A 23,888-nucleotide genomic window follows, 5' to 3' on the forward strand; every position below is an offset into this window, starting at 1 on the left:
CTAACAAGTTCTTCTTGCTCTCCTACTTTGCCATTTAGTTTATTTTTTTTTAGTTCTAAACGGCTCTATGCCTTGGAGTTGAATCATTGAAGAATGTTTTATTGACTGTTGATTTTATCTTTGATGGTCAAAAGGGTCAATGCATAATTTGTTGTGTTGTTGTGATGATATCTTTTGGATGAGATGTGGGGTTTGGTCTTATAAGAAGACAAGAGAGTTAAAAGAAACGGTATGTTTGAAGGCGGATCTAGAGATGTCTGCGTCTCGCCTGAGCATAGACACATGAAATTCGACCCCACTTCTCATCTTTGAATAATGCTATCGTCTTGTCACCATTTCCTTTGACAATCTGTTACTCTCTTCTTGTTACTACTATTACAAGTTGTGAAAGTCATTTTTTGTATTGAGTGATTTAAATCTCAAATCAACATATACTTAATATCGAGCGGGACACTTGGACTCTCGGTTTTATGTAAAGCTTTATCTGCTACAATGGAGTCAGTATGAAAGTATGATATATAGCAAAGGTAATGTTGAATTCTTTGGATTTGTTAACCAAGTCTTCACAAATCCTTTGAACATTTTAAAATTGCACAGACTTGTGGGAAACAAGGGTCTCCTCTTTTTGGGTTTTTTATTGATTATAGAAGCAAAGGTGTAAATAAACAACTAAACATCCTAGAAGGAAAAAGTTTACAGAAGCACACACGCTATATGATCAACAAACAGTTTGTATTGAAAGATTGTTTTTGTGCAGTTTCTTAACTTCTCTGTGGTAGCAGATCATGTAGCAGCACCTTCTGAGCTGGCTTCACCTTCTTCGAAAGAGGTGAAAAAATTGGCAAGTTTCTGAGACACGGTTAAATAAGTCTCGGTTATTGTATCTTCTTTATCTGGAAAATCATCATCCCCCTCGTAAACTAGATGAATCCCATGCATCTTTAGCTCAACACCTTTTTTGATTGGTGGGTTTCGTTTGATCACCTGTATGGTGTACCCGTCTTTCAACATCGTAACCAATGGGTGAAAACCTGAGTATCGGCAGATGTGGAGTTGATCATCACTTTTTCTAGGCACTCCAGAGAGCTGCAATGTGTGGGTGCATATGTGATGATCAAGTTTATGAATTTGGGCTTGAACCTCCAACACATCAGGCAGCTGGTACTCGTCATCTTCCTTTTTATGCTTAAGAGCCACAACAACAGCAAGGATTACACCTCTGAGCTCTCTGTTCGGTTGAGCTGAGAATGTGACAGGGCCTTGTGAGAACCAGTCCGGGACCCTGTTTCCAGGCAAGCTCAGATTCCGTAGCATTTTCAAAGAAGCCTGCAATGAGAAAAGCAAGTTTTTAACAGACCCTGAGATTCAACTTATTGAGATTCTGTGGAATTTTTGGAATCACCTTAGAAAGTCTTTTCTTTACATTGTGTATGAAGTCTTCTCTTGGAAAGGAGCAGCTGGAGTTACAGCCGCTCATGTATAATTTTTTCAGAGCCGTCAAGTGCTCTAGGCCTGGAATATCAACCACTTTCACACAGTTTGTGAGATTGAGCTCATGCAAGATCTTTAGCTTGGAAAGGTCGAATATACTGTCCAATGAAAAGCAGTTTTCCAGGTTTAGCTGTTCCAGTTTCCACGGAAGAGGGGGAAGACCCTTGAGCTCCCGGCAGTCACACAATAAAAGTTCTTTGAGATTTGATAACCCCACAAGACTAGATGGAAGACTGTGAAAATAATTATTCCCCAGATTCAGTATCATCAAAGACGAAAGCTTCTCAAGATCATCCCGCATTTTACCAGATATTCTCCAGCTGCGAGCATCTAGTTCCTCAAGCGACAAGAGGTTTGAAAAAGAGTGTGGTAATTCTACAAAACGAGGTTCTTCGCTTGTACCTGGAGCTTCACTCTCAGAACTTCTACGAAGAGGCTTCTTCAGCATTTTCAGTACCATTAAATTTGAGAGGTTTCCGAAATTATCTGGCAACTCTGCGACCGAAGTTTCCTGCATGTACAGACGGTGAAGAGATTTCAAGTCTCCAAACGATTTAGGAAGCCTCTTTAGCATTTTACAGTTGCTCATTCGCAGTTCAACTAGGTTTTCCAGCTTGCCAAAATCTTCCGGCAGTTCCTCAATGTTAGATCCTACAAGGTTTAAGCTATAGAGTGTGTCCATATCTCCGATTGAGTTAGGCAGACGCTTCAGAAATTTGCAGTTTATCAACTCAAGTTTGCGTATAAAATGCAAGGCACCAATCTCTTTTGGTAGAGCTTCAATTGGGGTGCCATTCAACTGAAGTTGGAGAAGAGAATTTAATCCACCAATTGAACTCGGAACCTGTTTCAGAAATTTGCAATCTCCTGCTGAGAGGTCTTTCAAACATAGCAGTGAGCCAGTGTCTAGAGGTAGCTCCTCCACCGCGCTTCCGTTGATGAATAATTCCTTCAATGATATGAGCTTATTGATACTGTCGGGAATCTTAGAAAGGGACGTGCAGCGCATCAGATGCAGCTTCTGGAGATTTTTAAGATCTCCAATAGAAATCGGAAGGTTTCGCAATGCAGTATCATCAAGATATAAATCTTCCAGCGATGTCAATTTTCCTATGCACGAAGGTAGCTCTTGAATAGACCTGCAACCCATAAGACTAAGCTTTTCAAGCTTTTGGAGGCGAAAAATAGAGTCCGGTAAGTTACTTATCGCAGTTCCATCAAGAAGAAGCTCTTTCAAAAGTGGCATGGAACCAATGTTTTCTGGTAACACACTCAGATTTGAACAGCCAGTGAGGAAAAGTTTTTCAAGACACTTCAGTCCAGAAACATCCACAAGAAATTCAGAAAGACTTGAGCACCTTCGGAGGTCCAGCTGAAGCAATTTTCCCAGATTACCAACTGATCTATGAACCTTCACCAGAAGGTTGCATCGCTCAAGAACAAGCTTTTCTAAGGCAATATGGTTTGATAAATCAGGAATGGCTTCTAAGCTGTGGCAACCACGCAAATTTACAACTTTCAGGTTCTCATCCCCCTGAAAAGCAGAAAGGATTATTTTAGCAGTGAAACTCTAACTTGAAACTATATAACTCCCCATGCTATTGGAAATAAGAAAGCTTACCTTTTTGCTGCGCAAAGTCTGGACTCGTCTTACTCCACTCTCTGAAAGATCAAGAACACCAAGTTGCCTAGCAAGAATATCCGGAGGAAGATTTTCTAAGGGGCAACCTTTCCACTGTATCCACTTGAGTTCAGATGGGAGAAGTTTAAGATTTCCTTCCAGTTCCACGTTATTAATCTGAAGAAGTCTCAACTTCTTCATTGGTACAAAAGGCTCAACGGGAATGGTGATTTCAGACCTTTTTGGCTTTTCTTCTGCTGGAAATCTTATAAATATATTCCTCAGGTAATTGCACACAGAGTTGATACCTGGATTGTTGCGTAGATTCCTCGAGACAATTTCATCTGCAGTAGGGTCCCTCACAAACTTCTTTTTGAAATCAAACACGATTCCTCGGATGGATGATGTTCCCTGTCATTCCATTACAGGGAAAAAAACAGATCATGAGTATGCAAGTCAAATACAATTGATATATAACTGTAGATATAGATATAAATAACCTTCATATAGTCCAATACGTTCATTATTTCACCACGATCCCAGAGTCTACTCCGCATTTCAGGATCATCACTGCATTCTCTAAGGACCATCTGCCTACCCATGTCTCTGATCTGATCATGCATCCACAGCGTATCGTCTGTCATGATTGTAACGAGAGATTTCTGTATAAGAACACGGAGAGCAGCCTCGGCGTTAAACCCACATCCTTTCAGTATGTCGACAAGTTCATCTTTTGTTATTTCCATTTTGAGAAAGAGACATGCAATGTCGAGGAATATTTTCTTTTCTTCATCGTCTAAAGATTCGAAACTCAGAGCCAGAACACAGTGAAGTTTGTCTGGTTGGGTATTTGTCAGCTTCTCTAGTTCAACTGGCCATTCGTTTTCGTCCTTGTCATACAAATGAGAACCAAACACTTTAACAGCCAGTGGCAACAGTCCCGTCACCTCGGCAATCTTCTTGGACAACTCCAATAAACTCTGTGTTGGTGGTTTTTCTTTTCGTAGTGAATAAAAACTAAAGAGCTTCAACGCCTGCGGCTCAGTCAAGCACTTGACCTCATACTGTTGGTTCACTGAGAGCTTACTCAGAATCTCAGAATCTCTTGTAGTGATGACTATAAGACTTCCTTCACCATACCATTTTGTTTCACCAACCAGCGCATTAACCTGGTCTATGTGATCAACATCATCCAAAACAACAATAGTCTTCTTCTCATGAACATTTTCTTTTATCTTTTCCAGGCCTCTGCTAACATCCTCTATTTCAGGTACCAAACCGAAAAGTTCCTTGATGAGAGTTTTTTGTAGATTGACTAAACCATCTTGGTCTGATGATTTTTCCCTAACACTTTCGATGAAAACTCGATGCTTGAAGTTGACAATGATCTTATTATAGAAGGATTTTGCTAGGGTCGTCTTGCCAATACCACCCATACCATAAAGCCCCAGGATTTGAACGCCAGAAGTGGATTTAAAGTTGAGCAGCTTGACCAAATCCTCCACACAAGATTCCAGCCCAACAATGTAGTCTGCCACTTTCTCTGGTGTATTCCTCACTTGAGCTAAAACCCTTTTCACCACCAGCCCTATCAGTTCATCCACTTTCTCTCCGTTTTTGCCAGCCTTGACATCTTCATCAGTAGGTTTTCTGCAAAGTTGCAAAAACCACCACCAGAGAATTTAAAACAAAAAAGCAAGCAGCCACATCCAAAATTCAATTCTACTACATGATTTACAAATCAAGAGATGGATGAGATATGGAGTCCCTACGTGCAAACAAATCCAGGGATATTTCCGACTAAATTCATAGCTCTCCTCCATCGCTGTATCTTCTCCATCGTTAAAATCCTCCTCGAAATGACCGCTCTGTTTGCGGACATCGGAGGGATTGACTCCATAGAAGATAGGTATCATGGGACGTTTAAGAGATGATCTAAGATCGCAGAGCAAAGCTAATTCATCTAGGCACCAAGAAGAGTTAGCGTAGTTAGTGGATAAGATGATGACGGAAGCCGCCGATTCATCCATGGCTAAGTCGAGAGTTGGACTGATTTCATCCCCTCGTTGTCGCGGATCTTTTGCCTGTTGAGAGCTACATAGAGAAGCTCACAGAAGTTGCTGCGCGTGTCTTGGCCTCTGAAGCTGAGAAAGACGTTGAAATCACTTCTCATGACCAATCGATTCTTGCTCGGATTCCCAATTATCTGCAATCACTTTCGACAAAGTCTCCAGAATCTGGATGATGAAGAAGAACGCTTTCGGATTTTGGGAAGCTTTTCGATTTTTTGTTCAATTCCTAAATCCTCGTTATTGACTTTTGAGTTTTGACTAATAAATGGCTTTTATTCTAACGCTGAAACGCCACACAGTTCTGTCTACAGTCAATTAGAACGACACGCATTGTCGAATTCCTTCGCTTGGTAGAATATCTGTTAGATTCGGTTCTATCCGTTATTCGATTTTGATTTAAAAATTTCGGATATCCGTAACTTTACGAAGCAAACTAAATACTAAAAATTGGTATTATCAAAAAGGGTGCAAATCACAAATACTATAATTTAAACTAGATTTTAACCCACGGTGTACCGCGGGACGATTTGTTTTTAAAATTTAATGGTTATATATTATATAAAAAATTGCAAATTGTATTATTTTATAAAACATTTATATTTTATATTTTACAATTGTTATTAAGTAACGGTATACATAAGACAATTTTTGTTTTTTACAATTTATTTTAATCAGGATCATTCGATATGTCTAATATTTGTGGTGTTAAAAAGTAATAAAATGAAGATTTAACCGTATTGAAGCAATGGGTTAATGATGTTTTAAATTTTTTTGATTTAAAGTCGTCCCGTCATATAATCCTGTCCTACAATATAATCGTTCCATGTTATTTTAACTCTTTATATATGTTCAAATGTTCTTATATTATAAACTTTTTATTGATTTTAAATATATGAGTTATAATATTTAAAACTTCTTAAAAAACTCGTCCCGTTATATAACCTTGTCTACCAATATAACTCGTCTCGTGTTATTGTAACTCTTTATATATTTTCAAATGTTCATAATATTATAAACTTTTTATTGATTTTAAATATATGAATTATATTATTTAAAACGTTTTAAAAGTTTAAAATTTAATATTTCCGGTAAAATTAAGCAGTTAAACTAAAAAACCGAATGAAACGGTATATAATTTTAAATTTGGATGCTTATTAAGTTGAGCTTCTTGTTCATTCGGATTTGGATTCATTTTGATCTTATTTATAATATGATTATGAATCAATATCTAAATATTTTAGCTGATATGGGACGTTGAACACACACCTTTTTCATCAATTGGTAATATATATCCGTTTTAAAAATTTCGAATCCGAATATATGCAGAAACAAAAATTGAGATTTTTTTTTAACTTTATGTATTATATGACGATTCATAACATTTAAAAAATGTTCAAACAAAGATGATAAGAGAATTGTATTTTTAAATCTTAACCAAATATTCTAAATATCTATATTTTCAAATATGGAATATCCGGTTCATAATTTCGGATATGTTTTAACCCGATCCAAAAAATATATGAACTATCCGGTGTAAGATTTATGAAGAAAATTTCTTATCGGATCGGGTACCAAATTTGACGGATAACAATTTAACCCACCCGCTAAAAATGTACTTCAAAAATACTAGTATAGATAGAGGGATATCCGTTCCGCTCTGGAATACATATTCATATATAGATAATTACATATATAAATTAAAATTTTACTATTCTTATGTGTTTTATAATTTTCTAATCATAATTAATTATTTGAAATACTACTTCTAGCAATTAAAGAAAAAAATATTTCTGATAAAATATTACTAGTTTGATAAACTTTTACTATTTTTTGGAATAATTTTTTTTTAATTAAATTTTTTAAACGGATCGGATATCCAACAAATAGTCCGGATTTTAACGGATATCGAACAGCCGGATATCCGATCACTACAAATACGGATCGGAAAACTAATTATTTGGATGAAACGAATCAAATCATGAATACCACCAAGATCCCGAATATCCGCTCCGTGCCACCCCTACTTGGTACCATAGATTCATAGGAAATGAAAGGAAGAGATGGTTTCAACTTTCAACAAACAGAAAGATCCAACTAAAGAAAAGAAGAGCTACTATGCACAAAACACTCTTTAGTCTTTAGATGAGAGATGTATATGTCAAATTAATGTATCTACCACTATTATAATATTACTTGAAATAAAAAAGATTATAATTTCAGTAATTATGATTAGAGATGAGAGATTGAAGTCATACCCGTAAATTAAACCGGAGAGATTTCCGACTAAAGCCATAGCTCCCTTCCATCGTTGTATCTTCTCCTCGCCGAATCTTTTCGAATGCTCCTCAAAATCTTTTTCAAAAGGACCGTTATGTGTCCGAACTTCCCATGGTTGCACCTCGTAAAAGATCGGAAACACCAGAAGTTCCAGGGACGATCTCAGATGGCAGAGCTTAGCTAATTCTTCCAGGCGCAGATGAGAGTTAGCGTAGTTAGGAGATAAGACGACGACAAAAGCCACCGAGTCCTCTATAGCCTCCACGAGACTTGGACGTAGCTCATCATTATCCCCACGTTCCAGATCATCGTTCCAAACCCGGAGCTCTTTTTTGACGAGCGCTTCATAGAGAGGATCCGTGAAATTGTGGCTCGTGTCTCTTTGGAAACTGAGGAATGCGTCCCACTTGACCCTCGAACGTGGATTGGAAACAGAGGCGCCGGTCGTCATCATCTCCGATCTTTCTTCGTCGAAATCGAGTTTGAAAGTCAACGCCTCAAAGAATGCAGATACTCTTCACGTGATTCAGTTAAGAAGTTCTAGTATTAGTTTAGAGTCTATAGAGTTTAGCGTTACATCACACGCAAGAGTTTTATATAATCCCAAACAATGGACATGACTCTTCTCCAAACCGGAACGTCACGCAGTTATAATATATCTATCATAAATCAGAACGGCACACACTGCTAATCAGAAAAGGATACACATGTTCTTTTTCGTTAGTGCTAAAGCACTCACACAACAGGTTTTATTCTATTCTTTTCTATGCATTGACTTTTTTTAAAGATTGAAGCCGTCAAAAGAAAAACATTATAAAAGATTTTCAAAGATTAAACACTAAATCCAATCATCATTAAGCTCAAGATTAAAATATATATTCATATGATATATGAAATGGGAAAAACCCCGAAAAAACCGTCATCTATTTTTTATTTGGCTATTTAGTACGTGTAGTTTTAAAATTGGAATAAAAATACCTACTTTAATTGTTATTGTCTTTTAAATACTTTGTTAACGATGGTAACGGAATCGCTAATTGAAGTTAAAACTTAACCGATTGTATTTACGTATATATATACAATATCTTTTCAAAACTATACGAACATATTGTCGTAGTCAAGTGGTTGGATTGTTAAAGAATGCCTGAGATCATTGGAAAACAAGAGTTTCCCCCTTTTTGGTGTTTTAAATTGATTGAAAATGTATCATGGAGCAACTACTATAACATTATAAAGTTTTATGAAAGTATCTTGGAGCATGAGAAACAGAACGAGCACATGTGAGTAAATGACAAAGCGAAAGTATTAATATCGCAAAGGTAACACTGAATTTGTTGGATGCATGTTTTTTTTTTTTGTTTTTTCAAATGTGCAGAATTGTGGGAAACAAGAGTTTCCTCTTTTTGGTTTTCTTATTGATTATAAAAGCAAAGGTTAAGAAACAACATAAAAGGAACGAACTTAAAGAAGCAAATAAGTTTGAAAATAGGTGACAATGAGAAAAAGAGAATGGTAATAAGATGAACACAACAGCCAAAAGACAACATCCTGTTTGGACACGCTACATCACCATGTCGTAACAGTTTGTGCGCAGAGTTTCTTAACTTCTCTTTGGTAGCAGATCATGTAACAGTAGATTCACTTTCTGAGCTGGTTTCACCTTCTTCTTCGAAAGAGCTGAAAAAATTGGCAAGTTTCTGAGAAACGGTTAAATAAGTCTCGATTATTGTATCTTCTTTGTCTGGAAAATCATCATCCCCCTCGTAAACTAGATGAATCCCATGCATCTTTAGCTCAACGTCTTTTTCCATTGGCGGGTTTCGTTTGATCACCTGTATGGTGTACCCGTCTTTCAACATCGTAACCATTGGGTGAAAAGCTGAGTATCGGCAGATGTGGAGTTGATCATCACTAGTTCTAGGCACTCCAGAGAGGTGTAATGTGTGGGTGAATAGGGGTAGATCAAGTTTGAGAATTTGGGCTTGAACTCCCACCACATTAGGCTTCTGGTAGTCATCTCCAATTTCATGGTTAAGAGCCACAACAACGGCAATGATTACTCCTCTGAGCTCTTTGTTCGGTTGAGCTGAGAATGTGACAGGGCCTTGTGAGAACCAGTCCGGGACCCTGTTTCCAGGCAAGCTCAGATTCCTCAGCATTTTCAAAGAAGCCTGCAGTAACAATTCAAAAGAGATGTAAGCAAGATTTTAACAGACCCTGAGATTTTGTGAAGTTCTTGGAATCACCTTGGAAAGTCTTTTCTTTACTGCAAGGGAGTAGTTGGAGTTACATCCGGTCATGTATAATCTTTTCAGAGCCATCAAGTGCTCTAGGCCTGGAATATCAACCACTTTCCCACAATTTGTGAGATTGAGATCCTCCAAGATCGTTAGCTCTGAAAGGTCGGATACACTCTCCAATGAGAAGCAGTTTGCCATGTTTAGATGCTCCAGTTTACATGGGAGAGGGGGAAGACGCTTGAGCTCTCGGCAGTCACGTAATGAAAGTTCTTGGAGATTTGATAACCCAACAAGGCTAGACGGAAGACTGTGAAAATAATTATTCCCCAGATTCAGTTTCATCAAAGACGAAAGCTTCTCAAGATCATCCGGGATTTTACCAGATATTCTCCAGCTGCAAGCATCTAGTTCCTCAAGTGACGTGAGGTTTGAAAAAGAGTTTGGTACTTCTACAAAACGAGGTTCTTCGCTTGTACCTGGAGCATTACTCTCAGAAATTCTAAAAAGAGGCTTCTTCAGCATTTCCAGAACCATTAACTTTGAGAGATTTCCGAAACTTTCTGGCAACTCTGAGACCAAAGTTTCCTTCATGTACAGATGCCGAAGAGATTTCAAGTCTCCAAATGATTCAGGGAGCCTCTTAAGCTTTTCACAGTTGTTCATTCGGAGTACAACTAGCTTTTCCAGCTTGCCAAAATCTTTCGGGAGTTTCTCAATGTTAGAGCCTTCAAGATATAAGTTATGGAGTGTGTCCATCTTTCCGATTGATTCAGGCAGAGCCTTCAGAGATTTGCAGTTTCTCAACTCAAGTTGGCGAATAAAGTGCAAGTCTCCAATCTCTTCTGGTAGAGATTCAATTGGGGTGCTATTCAACTGAAGTTGGAGAAGAAAATTTAATCCACCAATTGAACTCGGAACCTGTTTCAGAGATTTGCAATCTCCTGCTGAGAGGTCTTTCAAACATAGCAGTGAGCCGGTGACTAGAGGTAGCTCCTCCACTGCGCTTCCGTTGATGAATAATTCCTTCAATGATATGAGCTTATTGATAGTGTCAGGAATCTTAGAAAGGGACGTGCAGCGCATCAGATGCAGCTTCTGGAGATTTTTTAGATCTCCAATAGAAATCGGAAGGTTTCGCAATGCAGTATCATCAAGATATAAATCTTCCAGCGATGTCAATTTTCCTAAGCACGAAGGTAGCTCTTGAATAGACCTGCAACCCATTAGACTAAGCTTTTCAAGCTTTTGGAGGCGAAAAATAGAGTCTGGTAAGTTACTTATTGCAGTTCCATCAAGAAGAAGCTCTTTCAAACATGGCATGGAACCAATGTTTTCTGGTAACACGCTTAGATTTGAACAGCCAGAGAGGAAAAGTTTTTCAAGACACTTCAGTCCAGAAACATCCACAAGAAATTCAGATAGCTTTGAGCACCTTCTGAGGTCCAGCTGAAGCAATTTTCTCAGATTACCAACTGATCTAGGAACCTTCACCAGAAGGTTGCATCGCTCAAAAACAAGCTTCTCTAGGGCTTTATGGTTTGACAAATCCGGAATGGCTTTTAAGCTGTGGCAACCACGCAAATTTATAACCTTCAAGTTCTCATCAACCTGAAAAGCAGAAATCATTATTTTTAGCAATGAGACTCTAACTGAAACTATATACTCCCCATGCTATTGGAAATAAGAAAGCTTGCCTTTTTGCTGGGCAAAGTCTGGACTCGTCTTATTCCACTCTCTGAAAGATCAAGAACACCAAGTTGCCTAGCAAGAATATCCGGAGGGAGATTTTCTAAGGGGCAACCTTTCCACTGGATCCACTTGAGTTCAGATGGGAGAAGTTTAAGATTTCCTTCCAGTTCCACGTTATTAATCTGAAGAAGTCTCAACTTCTTCATTGGTACAAACGGCTCAACGGGAATGGTGATTTCAGACCTTTTTGGCTTTTCTTCTGCTCGAAATCTTATAAATATATTCCTCAGGTAATTGCACACAAAGTTGAGACCTGGATTGTTGCGTAGATTCCTCGAGACAATTTCATCTGCAGTAGGGTCCCTCACAAACTTCTTTTTGAAATCAAACACGATTCCTCGGATGGATGATGTTCCCTGTCATTCCATTACAGGGAAAAAAACAGATCATGAATATGCAAGTCAAATACAAATAATATATAACTGTAGATATAAATATAAATAACCTTCATATAGTCCAATACGTTCATTATTTCACCACGATCCCAGAGTCTACTCTGCATTTCAGGATCATCACTGCATTCTCTAAGGACCATCTGCCTACCCATGTCTCTGATCTGATCATGCATCCACAGCGTATCGTCTTTCATGATTGTAACGAGAGATTTCTGTATAAGAACACGGAGAGCAGCCTCGGCGTTAAACCCACATCCTTTCAGTATGTCGACAAGTTCATCTTTTGTTATTTCCATTTTGAGAAAGAGACATGCAATGTCGAGGAATATTTTCTTTTCTTCATCGTCTAAAGATTCGAAACTCAGAGCCAGAACACAGTGAAGTTTGTCTGGTTGGGTATTTGTCAGCTTCTCTAGTTCAACTGGCCATTCGTTTTCGTCCTTGTCATACAAATGAGAACCAAACACTTCAACTGCCAGCGGCAATAGTCCCAATATCCGGACAATCTTCGTGGATAACTCCAACAGATTCTTTGGTGGTTTTTCTTTTCGCAGTGAATGATAACTAAAGAGCTTCAACGCCTGCGGCTCAGTCAAGCACTTGACCTCATACTGTTGGTTCACTGAGAGCTTACTCAGAATCTCAGAATCTCTTGTAGTGATGACTATAAGACTTCCTTCACCATACCATTTTGTTTCACCAACCAGCGCATTAACCTGGTCTATGTGATCAACATCATCCAAAACAACAATAGTCTTCTTCTCATGAACATTTTCTTCTATCTTTTCCAGGCCTCTGCTAACATCCTCTATTTCAGGTACCAAACCGAAAAGTTCCTTGATGAGAGTTTTTTGTAGATTGACTAAACCATCTTGGTCTGATGATTTTTCCCTAACACTTTCGATGAAAACTCGATGCTTGAAGTTGACAATGATCTTATTATAGAAGGATTTTGCTAGGGTCGTCTTGCCAATACCACCCATACCATAAAGCCCCAGGGTTTGAACGCCAGAAGTGGATTCAAAGTCGAGCAGTTTCATTAAATCCTCCACACAAGATTCCAGGCCAACAGTGTAGTCTGCAACTTTCTCTGGTCTATTCCTCACTTCAGCTAAAACCTTTTTCACCACCAGCTCAATCATATCATCTACTTTATCTCTGTTTATGCCATCATTGTCATCTTTAACAGTCTCTTCTCTACAAAAAAAAAAAAAAAAAACACAGAATTTCAACAAAAAGCAGCTAAATCCAAAATTCAAGTTATCGAGTAGGTCTATGTCTACTACGTGCAAACAAATCCAGGGATGTTTCCGACTAAATTCATAGCTCGCTTCCATCGCTGAATCGTCTCCTCATCAAAAGTTTTCGCGTTTTCTTCAAAATCTTTCTCGAAATGACCGCTCTGTTTGCGGACATCGGAGGGATTGACTCCATAGAAGATAGGTATCATGGGACGTTTGAGAGATGATCTAAGCTCGCAGATCAACGCTAATTCATTTAGGCACCAGGCAGAGTTAGCGTAGTTCTTGGATAAGACGATGACGGAGGCAGCCGAGTCCTCAATGGCTTCGAAGAGACTTGGATCGATCTTATCCCCTTTTTCCATACCCTCGTTGTCGCGGAAGACGCGCACATTTTGCTTTTCGTTGAGAGCGACATAGAGACGCTCACAGAAGTTGGCGCGCGTGTCGAATCCTCGGAAGCTGAGAAAGACGCTGAACTTGAGCCTATGCGGAGCAACGCCAGTCTCCATCTCTAATCGGATCTCCTGCAAAATCACTTCATGGCGCTATCGATTCTCGGATTCGAAATTATCTCCAGACCCTAAACCACGATCGAAGATGTGTCTCCAGAATCACATCACGACGATCCCTTGACTAGACGACGATGACGAAGCTTTTCGATTTTGGATACTTTCTGTACTTTTTATTTTTTGGTCAACACTTCTCATGGCACAAAAAAAAAAAAAAACTTCGCATTTGACTTTTTTGACTAACGTGAAATGGCCTTTTTACCTAATCGCTGAAACGCCACACAGTTCTGTCTATAGTCAATCAGAACGACACGCAGTGTCCAATTCATTGACTCATATTTTTACTCTAAGCTTGATTAATTAGTACCTTGGCACAAAAATGATATCCCGGATTTTAGTGATATCATGGATCCGCTCCGTCCAGATAATCACTTCTTTCGATCATTATCCGCTAAAATATGGATTACTTACCGGATCCGAATTACTTCATAAAAAATTCCAAATAGAGTAGAATCTCTATAAAGTAATACTCGATAAATTAATAAACACGATAAATTAATAAATTTTGCCGGTCCTGAGTCGGACCAGTGTAAAAATTAACCAAATTCGATAAGATAATAAGATAATAAGTTTTTTAAAATCTCTATGTAAAAATATAGTCCCAATAATATCATAAATTAATAATCATGTAAATTTGCACATATATATATAATAGTTTTAGTGTTTTTCATAAAAATAGTCAAAAGTTTTTGTAAGTTTTCAAATTTGAATATGCATAATTTTTGTTTTAATAGTTGTATAGGTTTTAAAAATACAACAATAGATGTCACTATTTGTGGATTTTAATTTATGTATATCGTTTGTATATGTGAATCCTATAATCGTTGTTATTCATTGTCAAAAAAATTATTTTTTCTTCGAAATATTAAATGTTTAAGTCTAAAACTATAAAATTTATAACATCCAAAACATTAATTTTATTTAGATCACGTTGCTTTAGCTCGTATTTTTTTAAAAAAATTTCACAGTTGAAACAAAACTTTCTATAAATTAATAAATATTAATTTACGCTATAAATTAATAAGTATTAATTTATAGATAAATTAATATCACTATAAATTAATAAAATATTATGGTCCCAACATTATTAATTTATAGAGGTTTTACTGTAATTATACAAATCAGAAAACTGTTAAAAATCAAAATTTAAACCAAATATAGCAACATTTTATTAAAAAAAAATATCTTTATTTGTTTTTTTTTTTTTTGACATCTTTGGATCGACAAGGCCCGATCCATAGCCAATCCCTACTACGCGGGGTAACGCGACTTAGTGGAGTCGAACTCCGGTGGGGAAGGCGGAGTCAAATGGACTTAAAACTTATATATATATGAATAATAAATATACAGTCTACATATATATGTAATTATTATCTCAATATATATATATATATATATATATATATACATATGTATATGTATTGCGGAGCAGAGCGGATATCATCTCTTACAATTTTAGTATTTGTGATTTGCTTCCATTTTAACGGATATTAATTTTACGTATTTTGATTTGCTTTGTAGAGTCACATGTATCCGGATTTTTCAAATCGAATCAAAGCAAATAACGAATCAAGCAAATCTAACGAATATTTTGTCGAGGACCTAGTTACCCATAGAGATTTTATCTTTGAACAAAAACTTGGCTTTAGTATTTGAAAGGCAATAAGAGAACCAGAGTCTTAGTTAAGTATGAATGGAAGAGATGATTTCAAAAAAGGGCTATATTAATTTAAAACCACAGTAGACCAAAAAATTAAGAATATACCTATGATTTTTATATTATTAGTTCTCTCTAGTTGGACAAAAATTCCCCTTCGCATATAACAAATAAGTTAACAATATAATAAAACAGTTATCGACGTTTCTTATTTGATTATGAATAGATTGTCTGTCAAATATTTGAGTAAGAATATATGATGAGTTAAATGATTATCTATTGGTTTAACACGATAACAAAATATATATCACTAAGATTATATTGTATCGCGATAAGTTTATAATTGATATGATAAAGTTTATATTATCATAGAAAATATTTATGGTAAGATAGTAGATATATAGATAATATTTATATTAACGTGTATAACGATGTTAACATGATAACAATAAAAGTAACAGGTGTTATTCTATTTCTGGTCACCGACGAAGCAAACCCAGAAAACAACATAATTAAGTTTTTTGGCCGCCGCTGTTAAATCTTCAATCATCAAAGCTCCTCCGTCCCTATCTTCGTCTCAACTCACCACTTCATTTGATCTAACTTCACGACACTGTCTCCGACGCCATATGAATCCATAGTTCCATTCACGACACCTCTTTTTTTTTCCCAAACTCACCACCACCAATAATATATCATCACCACTATCATCGTAAATATCATCTCCACCATTGTTAATAACCCAATTATTTTAAATAGAAATGAGCACCACTTACAATCACCACCGCGGTAGCCGACACGTAATCGAAATAAGAACCACCACTACCGATTATCTTTCCCCAACATAAAATCAAATTGACGATGCAATTTTTCAAACACACAGGTTCGTTCCAAAATTTCCATGATAACTCATTGATGAAAAAAAAAAAAAAAAAGCCAGAAGAGGAAGAAGACATGAAAGAATAGACGAAAGAGATGAGAGATGAAAGAGTAAAAAAAATAAAGAAAAAATAGAGAGAAGGTTAGTGTTGTAACTTTATATATATGTTTTTCTCTGTGTAAATAGTGACAAAAAGTCTCACCTAATTATTGGGTCTTCCATAGTTACTGCGTGTAGATACCCTTCAAAAAAATAAAGATCTGAAAACAGAAATATTCAATCTTCCAAATAAAGAATAGAACAGCTAGATCAACTAATCATTTTTACCAACTTAAGGACCCACAAAAATGCCTCAATGCTTAGACGTTTTAGATGATGATGTAGTAGTATATGTCAAGGTATCTACCAAACTTGTGATATTACTTGTATAAAAAAGATTATAAATGCGGAAATAAAACTAGAAATGAGAAATTGAAGTCGTACATAGCCGCAAATGAATCCGGAGATATTTCCGACTAAAGTCATAGCTCCCTTCCATCGTTGTATCTTCTCCTCGCCAAATCTTTTGGAATGCGTAGTTAGGAGATAAGACGACGACAAAAGCCACCGAGTCCTCTATCAGACGCAACAGTTTTATATAATCCAAACATGGACATGACTCTTCTCCAAACCGGAAACGTCACGCAGTTCTATATCTATCATAAATCAGAACGGCACACACTGCAAAAGAAAAAGATTAAAAATATATATATTCATATGATATATGAAATTGCTGCTCCTAAAATTGATTTCGTAAAAGATTATGTCATCCAAACATTGACACGTAGGATTTAGGCAGTTAGGCTGAACGAGTTGTTGTTCCTGGCTATTCTTTAACCCGAAAGTTTTGGCTTCTTCCACAAGCTTCTGAGTTCTGTCTTCCCCAAAAATCCACACCATCGTTACTATAAAAGATGCACTTTCCCTTGAATAGTCAGCCTCGAAGTACATTCTTGACCAAACTGAATTCTTCAAATGCTCGCTAATCCAAGCCTTCACAATTCTGTTGGATTGTTAAAGAATGACTGATAAATTTATCTTGGAGCAACTGCTCTAACATTAGTAAAATTTATGAAAGTATCTTGGAGCATGAGAAACAGAACGAGCACATGTTTGTTTTGTTTTTTTTTTTTCAAATGCGCGGAATTGTGGGAAACAAGAGTTTCCTCTTTTTTTTTTATTGATTATAAAAGCACAAGGTTTAGAAACAACATCGAAGGAACGAGCTTAAAGAAGCAAATAAGTTTGAAAATAGGAAACAATGAGAAAAAGAGAAAGGTAATAAGATGAATCACAACAGCCAAAACACCACATCCTGTTTGGACACGCTACATTACCATGTCGCAACAGTTTGTGTGCGGCAGTTTCTTAACTTCTCTGGGGTAGCAGATCATGTAACAGTAGAATCAACTTCTGAGCTGGTTTCTTCGAAAGAGCTGAAAAAATTGGCAAGTTTCTGAGAAACGGTTTGCTGAGTCTCGGGTAATGTATTTTCTCTGCCTTCCAAATCATCATCCCCTTCGTAAACCAGATGAATCCCATGCATCTTTAGCTCAACGCCTTGTTTAATTGGTGGGTTTCGTTTGATCACCTGTATGGTGTACCCGTCTTTCAACATCGTAACCAATGGGTGAAAAGCTGAGAAGCGGCAGATGTGGAGTTGATCATTACTTGTTCTAGGCACTCCTTGGAGATGCAATGTGTTGGTGCATACGTTATGATCAAGTTTATGAATTTGGGCTTGAACCTCCATCACATCAGGCAGCTGGTAGTCGTCATCTTCGGTTTCATTGTTAAGAGCCACAACAACAGCAATGATTACGCCTCTGAGCTCTTTGTTCGGTTGAGCTGAGAATGTGACAGGGCCTTGTGATAACCAGTCCGGGACCCTGTTTCCAGGCAAGCTCAGATTCCGTAGCATTTTCAAAGAAGCCTGCAGTAACAATTCAAAAGAGATGTAAGCAAGATTTTAACAGACCCTGAGATTTTGTGAAGTTCTTGGAATCACCTTGGAAAGTCTTTTCTTTACTGCAAGGGAGTAGTTGGAGTTACATCCGGTCATGTATAATCTTTTCAGAGCCATCAAGTGCTCTAGGCCTGGAATATCAACCACTTTCCCACAATTTGTGAGATTGAGATCCTCCAAGATCGTTAGCTCTGAAAGGTCGGATACACTCTCCAATGAGAAGCAGTTTGCCATGTTTAGATGCTCCAGTTTACATGGGAGAGGGGGAAGACGCTTGAGCTCTCGGCAGTCACGTAATGAAAGTTCTTGGAGATTTGATAACCCAACAAGGCTAGACGGAAGACTGTGAAAATAATTATTCCCCAGATTCAGTTTCATCAAAGACGAAAGCTTCTCAAGATCATCCGGGATTTTACCAGATATTCTCCAGCTGCGAGCATCTAGTTCCTCAAGTGACGTGAGGTTTGAAAAAGAGTTTGGTACTTCTACAAAACGAGGTTCTTCGCTTGTACCTGGAGCATTACTCTCAGAAATTCTAAAAAGAGGGTTCTTCAGCATTTCCAGTACCATTAACTTTGAGAGGTTTCCAAAACTTTCTGGCAACTCTGAGACCAAAGTTTCCTTCATGTACAGATGGTGAAGAGATTTCAAGTCTCCAAACGATTCAGGAAGCCTCTTGAGCATTGTACAGTTGCTCATTCGCAATTCAACTAGATTTTCCAGCTTGCCAAATTCTTCCGGCAGTTCCTCAATGTTAGAGCCTTCAAGGTTTAAGCTACAGAGTGTGTCCATATCTCCAATTGACTTGGGAAGAAACTTCAGAAATTCACAGTTCATCAACTCAAGTTTGCGTATAAAATGCAAGGCACCAATCTCTTTTGGTAGAGCTTCAATTAGGGTGGTATTCAACTGAAGTTGGAGAAGAGAATTTAATCCACCAATTGAACTCGGCACTTGTTTCAGAAATTTGCAACCTCCTGCTGAGAAGTCAGTCAAACTTGGCAGCGAGCTCGGTTTTAGAGGTAACTCCTCCACCGCGCTTCCGGTGATGAATAGTTTCTTCAACGATATGAGCTCATTGATACTGTCAGGAATCTTAGAAAGGGATGTGCAGCGTACCAAATGCAGGTCCTGGAGTTTTTTTAGATCTCCAATAGAACTCGGAAGATTTTTCAATGCTGTATCATTAAGATATAGCTTCTCCAGTGATTTCAATGTTCCTATGCACAAAGGTAGCTCTGGAATATATCTGCAACCACTTAGACTAAGGATTTCAAGATTTTGGAGGCGATTTATGGATTCTGGTAAGTACTTTATCGCAGTTCCATCAAGAAGAAGCTCTTTCAAGCTTGTCATGGCACCAATGTTTTCTGGTAACACACTCAGATCTGAACAGCCAGAGAGGAAAAGTTTTTCAAGACGCTTAAGTCCAGAAACATCCGCAAGAAATTCAGAAAGCTTTGAACACCTGCTGAAGTCCAGATGAAGCAATTTTCTCAGATTACCAACTGATTTAGGAACTTTCACCAGAAGCGTGCATTGCTCGAAAACAAGCATCTCTAGGGCTTCATGGTTTGATAAATCAGGAATGGCTTCTAAGCTGTGGCAACCGCGCAAAATTAAAACCTTCAAATTCTCATCCACCTGAAAGAAACGGAGAAATATTTTAACAGTGAGACTTTAACTTAAAACTATATGCTTCCGCATGCTATAGGAAATAAGAAAGCTTACCCTATTGCTGCGCAAAGTCTGGACTCGTCTTATTCCACTCTCTGAAAGATCAAGAACAGAAAGTTGCCTAGCAAGAAAATCCGGAGGGAGATTTTCTAAGGGGCAACCTTTCCACTGTATCCACTTGAGTTCAGATGGGAGAAGTTTAAGATTTCCTTCCAGTTCCACGTTATTAATCTGAAGAAGTCTCAACTCCGTCATTGGTACAAAAGACTCTACGGGAATGGTGATTTCAGAACTTTTTGTCTTTTCCTCTGCTGGAAATCTTACAAATTTACTCTTCAGGTAACTGAATACAGAGTTGATGCCCAGATTGTTTGTCAGATTCATCGACGCAATTTCATCTGCAGTAGGGTCCCTCACAAACTTCTTTTTAAAGTCAAGTACGATTCCTCGAATGGATGATGTTCCCTGTCATTCCATTACAGGGGAAAAAAAAACAGAGCATGAGTATGTAAGTCAAAGCAAATGATATATAACTGTAGATAAAATACCTTCACATTGTTCAATACGGTCATAATTTCACCACGATCCCAGAGTCTACTTCGCATTCCAGGATTCTCACCGCTTTCTTTAAGGACCATCTGCCTACCCATGTCTCTAATCTGATCATGCATCCAAAGAGTATCGTCTGCCAAGATCTTAACAAGAGATTTCTGTCTGAGGACACTGAGAGCAGCCTCAGCGTTTAACCCACATCCTTTCAGTATTATGACAACTTCTACTTTTTTAATCTCCATTTTAAGAAAGAGACATGCAATGTCGAGGAATACTTTCTTTTCTTCATCGTCTAAAGATTCGAAACTCAGTGCCAGAACATCCTGAAGATTGTGTGGTTGGGTCTTTTTCAGCTTACCCAGTTGCGTTTGCCAATCCTTTTCCTCCTTCTTGTCATACAAAAGAGATCCAAACACTTCAACCGCCAGCGGCAATAGTCCCGATATCCGGACAATCTCCGTAGATAACTTCAACAGATTCTTTGGTGGTTTTTCTTTTCGCAGTGAATGATAACTAAAGAGCTTCAACGACTGCGGCTCAGTCAAGCACTTGACCTCATACTGTTGGTTCACTGAGAGCTTACTCAGAATCTCAGAATCTCTGGTAGTGATGACTATAAGAGTTCCTTGACCATACCATCTTGTTTCACCAACCAACGCATTAACCTGGTCTATGTGATCAACATCATCTAAAACGACAATAATTTTCTTCTCATGAACATTTTCCTTTATCTTTTCCAGGCCTCTGCTAACATCCTCTATTTCAGGTACCAAACGAAAAAGTTCCTTGATGAGAGTTTTTTGAAGAGTAACTAACCCATTTTCGGCTGATGATCTTTCTCTAATATCTGAGATGAAAGCTCGTTGCTTGAAGTTTCCAACAACCTTGTTATAAAAGGCTTTTGAAAGGGTAGTCTTCCCAATACCACCCATACCATAAAGTCCCAAGACTTTGACGCCAGAACTGGATTCAATGTCGAACAGTTTCATCAAATCCTTCATAGGTGATTCCAGACCAACAATGTATTCTCCCACTTTCTCTGGTGTATTGCTCAATTCATCTAAAACTCTTTTCACCACAAGCTCTATCATCTCATCCTCATTCGAGCCCTCGCTGCAAAATTCCAAGGAAAAAAACAAAGTCACATCCTAAATTCAATTCATCTTCTAATGTCCAGATGATTCTAAAATGCAGAGATTGTAAATAAGACTAATAGAACAAGAAATGAGATATGGAGTCGTACACGCAAACATATCCAGCAAGATTTCCAACTAATTTCATAGCGTCTCTCCATTCTTGTACCTTCTCCTTGTCAAATCTTTCTTCGTGTCTTTTAAAATCAGCCTCAATATGATCGCTCTGTTTGCGAACATGCGAGGGATCGACCTTATAAAAAATGGGCAACATCCGACGATCTAGAGATGATTTCAGCTTGCAGAGCATAGCTAATTCATTAAGGCACCAGCGAGAGTTAGCATAGTTACGAGATAAGACGATGACGGAAGCCGCAGAGTCCTCCATGCCTGCCTGAAGACTTGAACCGATCTCATCTCCACGTTCCATACCATCATTGTCGAGGAAGACCCGAACTTTTTCCTTGAGCGCTTTATAGAGAGGCCCTGCGAATATCTCTCGCGTGTCTTCGCCTCGGAAACTGAGGAAGACGTCATACTTGAGCCTATGCGGCTTCGAAACAACCTCAGATTCCATCTCCGATCCCCCTCTCCTTCTTATAGTCAACTCTGAGAAGCAATCACTTCAATGGTTGTTAATTCTTGCTCGATTTCTCAGATTTTCTTCACTCTCTCCTTCTAAGGCTCGACGGTGGTCAGAGAAGAACTCACGTAACCATGTCTGCTGAAGTCTGATCGATAGCTCAATTTCGCAATCACGATCGAAGAAGTTACCAGAAACTGGATTACAATTTTTTGACTACACACGATGAAGACGAAGCTTGCGATTTTGGGAAACCCCTAATTGGGAAATTTCTAGTTTGGCTTTTCATCAGATATTTTTTAGTTCAAAAGCCATTTTCTGTTTCCTTCTTCTCTCATGTAAAACAAAAGTCTCGCATTGACCTTTTTTTTAATGCTGTGACCAACACAACGTGGCTAGTCACTAATTCTGAAACGTCACACAGTTTGTATGTCCTTATTCGATCACAACGACACGCAGTGTCAAAATTCCTTTGTTCATTTTCTTCTTGTAAAAAACTAAAAACTATTGACTTAAGATTATCATAGAATAACCTAATTAAAATTTAAGATAACAAGTGAGTATATGTCAAAAAGATTATATAAAATGTAGAGGTTGCGTGAGGAATAAGATTAAGAGATGAAGATATTGGAGTGTCGTACCTATAAACAAATCCAGGGATATTTCCGACTATATTCATAGCTCTCCTCCATCGCTGTATCTTCTCCTCGCTAAATCTTTTCGAATGTTCTTCAAAATCCATCTCGTATGGACCGTTCTGTTTACGAAAAATACATGGTTCAACCTCGTAAAAGATCGGTAACACTAGACGACCAAGCGACGATTTCAGATCACAGAGCATGGCTAATTCTTCAAGGCACCAGTGAGATTTAGCATAGTTAGGAGATAAGACGACGACTAAGGCGGCTGAGTCCTCCATAGCTTCCAGGAGACTTGCACCGAGCTCATCATTCCCACGTTCCACATCATCGTTCCAAACCCGGACCTGTTCCTTGACGAGCACTTCATAGAGACGCTCTGTGAATTTGTGGCGAGTCTCTCTTTGGAAGCTGAGGAATGCATCCCACTTGAGCCTCGAACGCCGATCAGAAACATCACCGGTCTTCAACATCTCCGATTCTTTCCTCTTCGAAATCAAGTTTTGAAAGATGGAAAGGGTGCAGAGAAAAATTCTTTACGTGATTCCGAAGGGAGAGATTATACTATAGCAAAAACAATGGGCATGGCTCTTATACAAACCGTAAACGTTTTGAAAGACAGATTCTTTTCGTGACAATGGAGAGAATTAGTAAGCTTCTTCTTCTCTTTTGTCGGCTAAAGCTTAATTAGCTTTTAGTTACTACATAGTTAGTGCTAAAGCACACAAAACAGTTCTTAATTAATATATTACTTTTTCTATAGATGTATTGACTTTTGAAACATGGAAATTCCTAAGTTTGCTTTTCCATGATGGAATCCGTCATATTCAAAACGACGGACATTGTTTACATAAAATCAAAACGGCACACATTGTTATTTGAGTAGTTGTATCATGCATATAAGAGTAAGACTCTAGCTTGGCCTCGTTCCATAGCTTTTCTTCCTCCTATGAGAGTTCTGATTATCCATATATACTCCAGTTAGCTGCATACCAACAATTACATAAATATCCTCCCAACACACGACATATATGCAACTACGGTCGTGACTCTTTTCCAAGCAGAAAACGTCGTGGAGTTCCATTGTTAACATAAAATCAGAGCG

At 37.9% G+C, this 23,888-nt stretch overlaps 3 protein-coding genes across 7 annotated transcripts; all 3 read right to left on the reverse strand.

The window, feature by feature from the left end:
- Positions 1 to 599: 599 nt before the first annotated feature.
- Positions 600 to 8,048, reverse strand: LOC9326679 (disease resistance protein TAO1). Of its 2 annotated transcripts, none has more exons than XM_021013962.1 (5): positions 7,440 to 8,048; positions 3,613 to 4,762; positions 3,113 to 3,523; positions 1,403 to 3,025; positions 600 to 1,326 (listed from the first exon to the last, which is right to left on the reverse strand). In XM_021013962.1, the coding sequence occupies exons 1-5, from the start codon at positions 7,913 to 7,915 to the stop codon at positions 784 to 786; spliced, it is 4,203 nt and encodes a 1,400-aa protein (XP_020869621.1). In that variant the 5' UTR covers positions 7,916 to 8,048; the 3' UTR covers positions 600 to 783. The 2 variants fall into 2 exon arrangements, with proteins under 2 accessions (XP_020869621.1, XP_020869622.1); XM_021013963.1 differs by lacking the exon at positions 7,440 to 8,048 and adding an exon at positions 4,885 to 5,064.
- Positions 8,049 to 8,838: 790 nt separating this feature from the next.
- On the reverse strand, positions 8,839 to 13,652 carry LOC9329410 (TMV resistance protein N). 2 transcript variants are annotated; one of them, XM_021013964.1, is made up of 5 exons: positions 13,132 to 13,652; positions 11,896 to 13,042; positions 11,396 to 11,806; positions 9,708 to 11,309; positions 8,839 to 9,632 (listed from the first exon to the last, which is right to left on the reverse strand). In XM_021013964.1, the coding sequence occupies exons 1-5, from the start codon at positions 13,596 to 13,598 to the stop codon at positions 9,084 to 9,086; spliced, it is 4,176 nt and encodes a 1,391-aa protein (XP_020869623.1). In that variant the 5' UTR covers positions 13,599 to 13,652; the 3' UTR covers positions 8,839 to 9,083. The 2 variants fall into 2 exon arrangements, with proteins under 2 accessions (XP_020869623.1, XP_020869624.1); XM_021013965.1 differs by having other exon boundaries at positions 9,045 to 9,632; positions 13,454 to 13,544.
- Positions 13,653 to 17,380: 3,728 nt separating this feature from the next.
- Positions 17,381 to 23,310, reverse strand: LOC9329411 (TMV resistance protein N). 3 transcript variants are annotated; one of them, XM_021011829.1, is made up of 5 exons: positions 22,787 to 23,310; positions 20,426 to 21,542; positions 19,932 to 20,342; positions 18,243 to 19,844; positions 17,381 to 18,167 (listed from the first exon to the last, which is right to left on the reverse strand). In XM_021011829.1, the coding sequence occupies exons 1-5, from the start codon at positions 23,254 to 23,256 to the stop codon at positions 17,625 to 17,627; spliced, it is 4,143 nt and encodes a 1,380-aa protein (XP_020867488.1). In that variant the 5' UTR covers positions 23,257 to 23,310; the 3' UTR covers positions 17,381 to 17,624. The 3 variants fall into 3 exon arrangements, with proteins under 3 accessions (XP_020867488.1, XP_020867489.1, XP_020867490.1); XM_021011830.1 differs by lacking the exon at positions 22,787 to 23,310 and adding an exon at positions 21,673 to 22,480; XM_021011831.1 differs by lacking the exon at positions 22,787 to 23,310 and adding an exon at positions 21,732 to 21,887.
- Positions 23,311 to 23,888: the final 578 nt, after the last annotated feature.

Source organism: Arabidopsis lyrata (genome assembly GCF_000004255.2).
Source record: "Arabidopsis lyrata subsp. lyrata unplaced genomic scaffold ARALYscaffold_1, whole genome shotgun sequence".
NCBI classification, from domain to species: domain Eukaryota; kingdom Viridiplantae; phylum Streptophyta; class Magnoliopsida; order Brassicales; family Brassicaceae; genus Arabidopsis; species Arabidopsis lyrata.